Genomic DNA, 11,640 nt, shown 5'->3' on the forward strand with positions numbered 1-11,640 from the left:
TAGAGAGATAAAGGTCTAATCTTCTTTAACTTGGAAATAAATGGGAAAATAAATCTCAATCAAAATTTAGCATGCAATTCTTGATTTGCATGCTAATAATGAGGTTACTCGTACTTTACACACAACTTTAGAGAGTTATTTTATATTTGTAAAACACTCAAAGCATCACAAATGAAAATGTCTCTTTTCCCTGTTACTTTCAACCTTTGAATTAAATCAAGGAACTCAATTTAGTTCTTTGTTAAACTAACCTTCATGGTTGCATCCATTGAAGATCAATTGCTTTTCTACCTTCTTGATCGTTTTGTAATTCCATGACTGGTTACTAAACAGAAAAGCCACCATGTCATTTGACATAGTGCCCGACCCTTCGAGATGATCCTAGATTGTAGAGATTGACCAGGTTTGCAGATTCATTATAAATGTTAAAAAAAACTTGATGAGGTGGAACAAAGTACTTTATTATTTAAGAAAAAAAAGTACAGTACTGTTCCTGCAACATACCTATATGAGAAATAAAAGGAACGTCAAACTCAGTAAACCATATCATGCAATTGTTAAGTGTGCCACATTTAATTTCTCTAAGTTCAAAGATCACATCTATGGTGACCAGTTTAAAAAATGCAATGTTTTAAGCATCAATTCAAAGACGGTGCAGATATTTTATCAAAACCGTTCAAAGTCATTAAAAGACATCCTAAACACATCATATGGATTCATTTTGATGTTTTATTACAAACAGCCATGGCTTATTTTAAAATATAAATTTGTAAAACACAAACATCCATTGACTGTACATGTTTTTACAATATACAATCCAGGAATTTAATTGGTGCAGAAACAGTTTTGCGTATAGCCACCGGCCACATCAAACAAAGGTTTTGGCAATCGCACTAAAAGTTAACTCGGGAATCAACATTTCACTACATTATCAAAAGAGCCTGCATACTGTACATTAACAGTTGTAAGTGTAAATTAATTATTAACTTGAGACAGTCATCATGTAACTCTTAGAGGGACTCGATCTGCCAATTCTAAATTCATCCTTGCAACTTATTATACTATCCAAGGGGGATATCGCGCTGCTAGGTACATTTTCATAAAGAACACAAATGGAGCCGTCTTCACCTATTCGGTAGGACACCTCGAACGGGTCGACCCACAGAGTCAATTCGCTTGGCAAAAGTTGAAAAAGTTGTTGACTGCTGAGCCCGATAATATTGGACGCCCTTGCTATCAGAGGATCCATTTTGTGATTGATCCTAATGCATCGATAACCCGATCCTTTGCAAGGCATGTGGGGGAACCAATGATGCCGGTAGTGTTCTGTCAAACAAAGACAAGAAACGTTACATTCAAATGACCTGCAAAATCCGTTCTGCTCTGCTTTCTTTGTGAATCCAACTGCTCTTTGTTTCGTTCTGTACAACAGAGGGACAGAGTGAGGGGAGGGATATGACACTTAGTCATGATTTATATTACTCCGTCGGTGAATTTCGGTTCCCTGTACTTTGTTGTACTTGACAATGGTTTCTTTAAACGATCGACGTTATGGGAATAATACTCCGAGAGGTTTCATATAATAGTACAGAAATACTAACCCCCTTACCGCCACCTCCTGTGTGCGCCCTTTCTCCCTCACCTGCCAAAGATTTCTCCAAGGACTCGCTGAAATGTTGGAGCTGCTCGTCAGATATGAGCCCTGTGGTCCTCAGCAGTCTGGTAATAAAGCCCACGGCAGTTGTGATTTCAGTTTTCATTTTGATCAAATCTTCTCCAGGACTCATCAGCCGTCTCAAACACAAAGGTGAAAACAATCTTTTTTTTTCTTCAATCCGACTTTTCCAAAAACAAAAAACGTTGAATCAAACGTTGGAGACTAATCGCTGTTTTGGACGAAACTGGCTTCGGTGTGATTTCTTTTTGCTTTTACTTTGCTTTTGTTCACTGGGCCTAGAAACAAAACCAGACGGACTTTTCTTCTTTTCCTTTTGTTCGGTTCAAGGCGACGATTCGACTTTTTTTTTCTTGTTCTTTGTTTATTTTTCTGCTCAAAAAAACGTGCGGGGAATCTCTTCGGTGCGTGTGTTGTTTTTAATGACAGGACTCGGCTAAGGCAAATACATCTTTTTTACACACAGCCAAGTGAACCGAGACGGTGAAGAGATGAAGAGACATGAACGACAAGGCGACCCGCGGCCAATCTCCAGCAACACAAACCCCGCAGAGCAGAGCAGAGCTGTAAACATCGCCAGCGCAGCCCCTCTGTGATCTCACACACAGCGCCTCACAGCCAATCGAATCACTGGGGTTCGCAACGTCACAATACCTCATTTGCATCTCACGTACAGCGTCTTTTCCTCTCCACCACTGTGTCGTCTGTTGACGACCAAAAGTTTATGAAGTTTCTCAACGCAGTGCGTAATGTTGGCCTAAGCTATATATTTTCTCACCTCTTCACTCTTTAATGAGAAACGGTGATATCAGAAATTATTACAATATGGACTTTGCTGTTTATTTTCCAGGAAGCTTCAGAGTTTAATGGTTTGTAACTTTGTTCACTTTTGGTGTTTTTGTCCTTTTACAAGTATTAGAAAATTAACTTTGGTTCTTCATTAGACCATAAGTAATTCCCAGTCCAATAATCAAGCCACTAGAATTCCCTGTTTTGAGCTCATTCAGCTAATTTCTGTTGTGGGCTTTCTATGAGAGGTTGATCAAATGCTTATGTTTTTGTTCTTGATATGTGAAACCTCCATTTTAACTATATGACTATAAAGCAATAAAATCTGGATTTCAGTTACAATGATACAGGTACATAGTTTGGGGAGACATATGGAACTCTGCCATGGACGGCCCCAAGCCAGGCTGCAAAAGGAGGAGGGTTGGGCATGGGGCTAGCAACCCCATCCCATAAAAACCCAGAGCTACAGAAATGCCAACAGAAACTCCAGAGACCTTGTTCCTGGGAGAGGAAGGATCTTCGCCTAGAAGACATACGAAGTTGTGTGGTACAAGTGGAGGCCACAAGGCTGATCAACCTTCTATTAGCCCAGGACAGAGGACACTGGTGAGGTGCTGTCGGCGACCCGTGCCCCACTCGGGGTGATGGGCTGAAGGGGAAGAGGAAGATGGGCCAAATGAGGGCTTAGATGGCCATCTTGATGAGTTGGGCCAAAGGGATTTTTTCCATGCTCTATCTATATCTTTATGCAGTTGACTAGCTAGTCAGTAATCATTTGAAATTCATACTACCTGGACTGCCAGGTTAGTGACTGATAAAGATAAAGAGTTATAGAACATTACTGCAGAGAAATAGGCCCTTTGGTCTGCCTAGTCCCATCAATCTGCACCTGGAGCATAGCCCTCTATACCATGGGGTGACATGGTGGTGTCGTAGTTAGCACAATATTTTACAGTAGCAGTGACCCAGATTCACTTCCCTCTGTTGCCTGGAACACTCCCCATGACCACATGAGTTTCCACTGGGTGCTCCAGTTTCCTCCCAGGGTGCAAAGACGTACCCGTTGGTAGGTTAATTTGTCACTGTCAATTGTCCCCTGATTAGGCTAGGGTTAAAATTGGAGGTTACTGGGGTGGAAGGGCCTATTTTGTGCTGCATCTCAATAAATAAATAAATAAATATTCCCCCCTCTCATCGTGTTCTTATTCAAATTTCTCTTAAATGTTGACCCTGCTTCCACCACACGACTTGCACTTGGCCATCAGTCTTATTGGTTGCAATAATTCAGTTACTTTTTAGTTGTATGAAGGATTTCTGCCTCTTTCATCCACTGAAATTCAAACCCACACTCTCAACCTGCCCCCCTTCTAATTCTTTGACCAATGACTTTATAATTGTCAGCTTCTAGCCTCTCTTCTATGTGGTACTGGTCCTTCCTAGTCATTCCACCAAGATCCCTCATACATATGAATTAGACACAGGAGAAGGCCATTTGGTCACAGATAGCTAATATCACAACCTCAACTTGCACTCCTGTATTGTCATGGTAACCTTTCATTCCCATGCTTATTTAGTACCAATCTACCTCTCCTTAAGAATATTCAAAGACCGTTTCCACTTCTGTAAGGAAGACTCACAGCCCTCTCACAGAAGAACTTTCATGTCATCTCTTGTCTTAAATGGGTGACCTCTTACTTCTAAATGGTGATCCACCGGTTCTCAGTTCTTGCTCAAGAGGAAATATCCCCTTGTCACCATGTCAATGCTTCTCAGTACTTTGTGTGTTTCAATACAGTCTCCTCCCATGTTTCAAAATTCCAACAGATATAAGCCTGACTTTCCAACTTTAACCATTATACAATCTGTGCATTCTTATGCATTTTGCATTTTGTATTCCAATTCTGTGGAATAAATGGTAACTTTTTTTCCTAATGACCTGCTGTACAGCAAACTAACCTCCTGTAAATCTGCTAAGTCCAAGACGTTAAACTACAAAGTTGTTGAGGTGAGGACAAAGGAAGGAGTTTAGTTATTGGAACCAGAAGAAGTGGAAGAAGTCCTTAATGAATGTTTTGCATTAGTATTCACCAGGGTGAAAAACATTTATGATGGGGTGATTAGGGCAGAGAGTTTTACAAAAATGTCACAGGAAATGTTGCTGTCTGTAAAATAGCATAGAATAGTTTTGCTTTCATTGGAACAGAGCATAGTTGAGGTATATAAAGTTGCAAGCTTGTGAAGCAGACATGAAGATGCTACGAAGAGATGTAAATAGGTTAAGTGAGTGGCAAGAATTGGCAAAAGGAGTACCATATTGAATTGAACTGACTTTATTTCTTACATCCTTCACATACACGAGGAGTAAAATCTTAATGTTACACCTCCACCTAAATGTGAAATGTGCAATCATAGCAATTTATAATAAATAGAACAGTCAATGTAACATAGAAATACACTCAAATCAGCATGAGTTAATCAGTCTGATGGCCTGGTGGAAGAAGCTGTCGCGGAGCCTGTTGGTCCTGGCTTTTATGCTGCTGTACTGTTTCCCGGAACGTATCAGCTGGAATAGATTGTGGTTGGGGTGACTCAGTTCCCCATGATTCTTCGGGCTCTTTTCTCACACCTGTCTTTGTAAATGTCCTGAATCATAGGAAGTTCACAACTACAAATGCACTGGGCTGTCTACACCACTCTCTGCAGAATCCTGTGATTAAGGGAGGTACAGTTCCCATACCAGGCAGTGATGCAGCCAGTCAGGATGCTCTCAATTGTGCCCCTGTAGAAAGTCCTTAGGATTTGGGGGCCCATAGCAAATTTCCTCAACTGTCTGAGGTGAAAGAGGTGCTGTTGTGCCTTCTTCACCACACAGCTGGTGTGTACAGACCATGTGAGGTCCTCGGTGATGTGGATGCCAAGGAACTTAAAGCTGTTTACCCTCTCAGATCCATTGATATCAATGGGGGTTAGCCTGTTTCCATTCCTCCTGTAATCCACGACTAGCTCCTTTGTTTTTGTGACATTGAGGGAGAGGTTGCTTTCTTGACACCGCTGTGTCAGAGAGACACAGAGAGACTTCTTCCCTGTAGGCCACCTCGTTATTGTTTGAGATTAGGCCAATCAATCTAGTATTGTCAGCAAATTTAATTAGCAGATTGGAGCTGTGGGTGGTGACACAGTCATGGATATACAGGGAGTAAAAGAGGGGACTTAGTACACAGCCCTGAGGAGCTCCTGTGTTGAGAGTCAGAGGGGTGGAGGTGAGGGGGCCCATTCTTATCACCTGCCAGTGATCTGACAGGAAGTCCAGGATCCAGCTATACAAGGCAGGGTGAAGGCTGAGGTCTCTGAGCTTCTTGTTGAGCCTGGATGGAATTATGGTGTTGAATGCTGAACTGTAGTCCAAGAACAGCATTCTCACATAAGCATCCTTGTTTTCCAGATATGTAAGGACAGTATGTAGACCAGTGTTGTCTGTCAATCAGTTTCCTGTATTTCATACAGGAACTATGTAATTGTCCATTTTGGAAGAAAAAATCCTGCATTAGCAAAGTCTCTCCCAAGCAGCATATAGCAGTTTCAAAATGTGCTGTCTAAGCTCTTCTGAAGAAGCACAAAGAAATGGGCAAGGTTGAAGACCAGAAACACAGTTGTTGGCCACGGAAACAGTGCAGCAGACAACAGATGCATCAAAATGATATCCTTCCTAAGTTGTAAGGAGTCCAGCACTGCTATCAGCTCCGAATTCACAAGAATCACTGGAACGAAAGTACACCCCTCCATTGTCCAGAGAAGTCTTATCAGAGGTGGTCTTCATGGAAGAGTGGCCACCAGAAAACTGTTCCTCCAAAGTGGAAACAAAGCCAAGAGACTCTCATCTGCACAAAAGTACAAGGACTGATGTGCTGAACGATGGCAGCAAGTGTTCTGGACTGACAAGTCAAAATTTGAAATGTTTGGCTCACACAGAAGGCAGTTTGTCCATAGAATTGCTGGAGAGTGCCACATGGATGAGTGTCTGCAGCCAACAGTGCAGGTTCCCTGCAGGTTTGGGCTGCATTTCTGCAAATGGAGTTGGTGATCTGGTCAGAATCAATGGTATCCTCAATGCTGAGAAGTACAAATGGTACGAGCAGATTTCCAGCCATCACACAATACCATCAAGGGAGGTATCTGATCAGTCCCAATTTCATTCTATAGCAGGACAATGACCCCAAGCACACTGCCAAGGTCATAAAGAATTATCTTCAGCAAGAAAACAAATGTGATAGTGTGACCTCCACAGAACCCTGATCTCAACATCTGCGATTACCTGGAGAGGCAGCAGCAGGCGAGACAGCTAAATTCCACAGAATGACTGTGGTAACTTCTCAAATTTGCTTGGAACAATTAACCAGCTGATTTTCTTATTAAACTGCACAACAGCGTACCTAAGAGAATTGATGCAGCTTTAAAGGCTCGTCACACCAAACATTGATTTGAATTAGTTTATTACTGCTTACTGCTCTTTATAGTAATTTTTTTGATATTTAGAAACCTAATTTTGTTAGTTTTGAAAGCATCTTCACTTTACATAATTTTTTTACATGTGCCTAAGACTTTTGCAGAGTAGTGTAAATTAGTAAAGGAATAAGAGACCACAGACTTCCAAAATACAGAGGGATCTTGGTACCCTTAGTATATGCTTTAGATCTTAGAACATAGAACAGTACAGCACAGGAATAGGTCGTTGGCTTACCATTTCTATAACAACTTTGATGCTATTCTAATTAGTTCCATCTGACTGTACATGATACCTATCTGGCTATACTGCTCGCTGCTCTGTTTACTCAGCTCTGCACTGAACTGAGACTGTGGCCTGCACCAGCTGATCAGGGCTTTGAGTCTATGGACTCACTTTTGTTCTGAATGCTATCTGCTTGCTTTTACTGTTTGCATGATTTGGTTTTTTTTCTTTGCATGTTGGATGTTTGTCAGTCTTTTTTTATGGGTTCTTTCAGGTTTCTTTGTGGCTGCCCATAGAGAGACAAATCTCAAGGTTGTATAATGTATACATACTTCAATAATAAATGTACTTTGAATTTTGATATAATATTAGTAAAGTAAATGGTGAGATAAGACACTGCACATGCTAGAATTTAGTGCAGAAACACAAACTGCCAGAGTCAGTCCTGACCCAGATGTTTCTTGACCCTCTGAATTCCTCCAGCAGTTTGATTTTTGTTTAATAAAACATAATAAGCAAAATGCTATTGTTCTTTTTTCACAACACAGAATATCGTGGAAACAAGAAAACAGTATCCATCTTCAAATACCCCCACAATCTAGGCCATTGTTAGCATTGAGCAGTAGATGCAGAATCCTTGGGTCCCACATCACCAGGATCAGGAACAGGAACAGATATCACCCTACAACCATCAGGCTTCTGAACTGGTGTGGATAACTTCAACCACCACTATTCGGAACTGATTCTATGACCTTCAGAACACAGTTCACCTGTGCCCATGCCTCAGATCCATGCTCACCATGACGCTGAACTCTTCTTCCACTGTCTCTGTGCCTACTTCTTTGGCAAGGACTCTCCAGCCCACACCAATGACCCCTTCTCCCATTATCAACCCTTTGCCTCTTCCTGGTCACCCCACTCTGCTCTTCTGCCTGCTCTGGATATTTTCATTGCTTACTGCCAATGAGACATCAACCGCCTCGACTTCACCATCCCTCTCTCCAATTCCAACCTCATTCCTTCTGAACGCACTGTTCTCCACTCTCTCCACACTAATCCTAACCTCACCATCAAACCCAAAGGTAAGCAGGGTGCTGTAGTAGTCTGGCAGACAGATTTCTACCTTGCTGAGGCCAGGCGACAACTCTCAAACACCTCCTCTTACTTACCCCACTAAGGAGCACCAGGCCATTGTCATCTGCACCATCACTGACCTTATTGACTCCAGGAATCTCCCATCCATTGCCACCAACCTCTTAGTTCCCTTACACCACCCCTCCCATTTCTACCTCCTTCCCAAAATCCACAGACATGGTAGACCCATTGTTTCTGCTCATTTCTGCCCCACCCAACTTATATCTGCATGACTCTGCTTTATTTCCCCCCCCCACCTGTACAGTCCCACCCTACCTACATTTGTGACATTTCACATGCTCTTGATCTTTTCAATGACTTCAGGTTTTCTGGCCCTGAACATCTCATTTATCTCATTTTCACCATGGACATCCAGGCCCTATGCACCTCCATTCCACATCAGGAAGGCCTTAAAGCTCTCTGCTTCATCCTAGATAACAGGCCCCACCTGTTCCCCTCCATTGCCACTTTCCTCTATGTGGCTTAACTGGTCCTCACTCTCAATAGTTTCTCCTTTGGCTCCTCCCACTTCCTCCAAAGGTATAGCCATGGGCACTCACATGGGTCCCAGCTATGTCTGCCTTTTTGTCAGCTATGTGCAATGGGGTGCTCCAAGCCTATGGCAGTATGATTCCCCATCTTTTCCCACACTACATTGATGACTGCATTAGGGCTGTTTCCTGAGCTCATCAACGTCAACCTCCAGCCTGTCCTCAAATTTACCTAGTCCGTTTCTGACACCTCCCTTCTCTTTCTCAATCTCTTTTTCTCTAACTCCGGAGACAGTTTATCTACTGATATCTTTATAAACCCATTGATTCTCACAGTTACCTGGACTATACCTCTCCTCACACTGTCAATTGTAAAAATCCCATCCCCATCTTTCAGTTCCTCTGCCTTCGCTGTATCTGCTCTCAGGATGAGGCTTTTCGTTCCAGAACTAATGACATGTCTTCCTTCTTTAATGAAAGGGGCTTTCCTTCCTCCACCAACAATGCTCCCCTCACCTGCATGTCTACCACCTTTGCACACACCTGCCCCCTTCTCGTCCTTCCACCACCCCACCAGGGATAGGGTTCCTCTTGTCCTCACCTATCACTCCAGTAGCCTTGGCATCCAGCACAATGTTTTCCACAACTGTCACCATCTCTAATGGGATCCCTCCACCAAGCACATCTTTCCTTCCTCCCTCACCCCTTCTCCCCCTTTCTGATTTCCACGGGGATCGCTCCCTAAGCAACTCCCTTGTTGATTCATTCCACCCCACCCCCCACTGATCTCCCTCTTGGTACTTACCCTTGCAAACAAAACAAGTGTCAACCCTGCCCCTACACCTTCTCCCTCACTAGCATTCAGGGCCTCAAACAGTCCTTTCAGGTGAAGCAACGCTTCACCTGTAAGTCTGTCAAGGTCATCTACTGTATCTGGTGCCCCCAGTGTGGCCTCCTGTATATTGGTGAGACCTGCTGTAGATTGAGAGACCTCTTTGCTAAGCACCTACAATCCTTCTGCCAAGTAAAGCAGGATCTCCCGATGGTAACCCATTTCAGTTCAACTTCCCATTCCCATTCTGACAATATGAAGTGGCCACACTCGGGTTGGAGGAGCATTTCCTTATATTCCGTCTGGTAGCCTCCAACCTGATGGTACGAACATCGATTTTTCAAACTTCCAGTAATTGCCACCACCCCCCAACTTCACCATTCCTGTTCCTGTTTCCCTCTCTCACCTAATCTCCTTACATCACCTCCCTCTGGTTTTCTCCCCCTTCCATGGTCTTCTGTCCTATCAGATTCCTCTTCTCCAACCCTTTATCTCTTTCACCAATCAGCTTCACTCCTGCCCTTCTCCCTGTTTCACCAGTTATCTACCACCTTGTACTTCTTCCTCCCCTCCTGTAACATTGACTGTTTACTCTTTTCCATAGAAGCTGCCTGGCCCGCTGAGCTCCTCCAGCATTTTGTGTGTGTTGCCTAGACTTGCAGATTTTCTCATCTCTATGACCTACAGTTTCAGTCTCAAGGGCTCTTCGTAACTCATGTTCTCATATTTTTTATTTGCACAGTTTGTCTACTTTTGTCTTTTTGGTTTTTAGTTTATGCATTCTTTTGTAAGTTCTGTTGTATTTTACCCCTGTAAATGCCTGCAAGAAAATTAATTACAAGGTAGGCTATGTTAACACATGTACTTTGATAACAAAATTCGAACGCTGAGATTGGATAGAGACAGCCAACTTTTTAATTAGTGTTTTTGTTGTTTTAGATTCTGTTTAAATTCATAGAGAATTTGAATAATAAGGGGAGGAAAAACTGTCATGTTCATTTTTGCTACTGGAGTGAAGCTTTAGGATTACAAATTATAATTATTTTTAAATGCACGATGTTAAGCCAATTGGTATGTAATTGACTCTTACTGACAGAAGACGATAAAATTGTACAAATTTAAAGCTTTAGCAAGGCACAGATCAGTATAAAGACTGGCTTTCTTTTACTTGTCACTGGTAAATCTTTGAATGCTGCATATGTTTGTCCTTTGCTTTTTATAGAAAATTTGCACATGATAGGCAGAGTAGATATGTGAGTACCTATGTTCATATGAATAAACTTCAGTTATTCTTTCATTAAAGACTGGGAGTTGTTCAATTACAATGAAACTAAATGATAAGATGGATTCAGAAAACAATCCTTTGAGCTTTTCTTCAGAATGAATACTTCGACTGCAGTCATAGAAGCAAAGTTTAATTACCATGACAATCCTTCAGAGGTTTATTTTATTGACTAAGCTATTGTAATTATCATAGAATATGACAGGTTTCCTCTTTGTAGGTAGTACCATAATCCTTTTGCGATATGTGTAGTCCAAAATCAAATAGAAACTAAAGAGATTCCATCTTGCTGTGTATTTGTGATTGTTTATGGTCTCAAGTAGTTATAGGAGTCTCAAGTAGTAATACTGGAGCAGTTTGGACTTAACATAAGTTATGTATTACCTTGATATAGTGATTTTATCACACCTGGACATTAAAATGAAATGTTTAAAAATGTACCTTTCTCTGATGCTTTTTGCATTGCCTCATCATGCATTAAAATATGCAACATGGTTTGATAAAATTACTTTATCAAAGGTAATTACATATATTATGTTAAAAGTCCAAACTATATTTGGACGTAGTCCATCATTTATTTTTGACGCAGCAATGTGTATTCATGCATGTTGTTTATGTATCTAGTTATTTTTTCAATTCAATTTCCTGGTCAGTTCCAATTCCTGAAACATTATAAAATAAAATAGGCTTTCGAATGATCTCCATAAATAT

The 11,640-nt window shown here is 41.6% G+C and overlaps 1 protein-coding gene across 1 annotated transcript; it reads right to left on the reverse strand.

The window, feature by feature from the left end:
- Positions 1-551: 551 nt before the first annotated feature.
- LOC140742016 (protein BTG1) lies at positions 552-2,232 on the reverse strand. Its single transcript, XM_073072682.1, has 2 exons — positions 1,643-2,232; positions 552-1,326 (listed from the first exon to the last, which is right to left on the reverse strand). The coding sequence occupies exons 1-2, from the start codon at positions 1,785-1,787 to the stop codon at positions 983-985; spliced, it is 489 nt and encodes a 162-aa protein (XP_072928783.1). The 5' UTR covers positions 1,788-2,232; the 3' UTR covers positions 552-982.
- Positions 2,233-11,640: the final 9,408 nt, after the last annotated feature.

The sequence above is a fragment of the Hemitrygon akajei genome, chromosome 19, assembly GCF_048418815.1.
Source record: "Hemitrygon akajei chromosome 19, sHemAka1.3, whole genome shotgun sequence".
NCBI lineage: Eukaryota > Metazoa > Chordata > Chondrichthyes > Myliobatiformes > Dasyatidae > Hemitrygon > Hemitrygon akajei.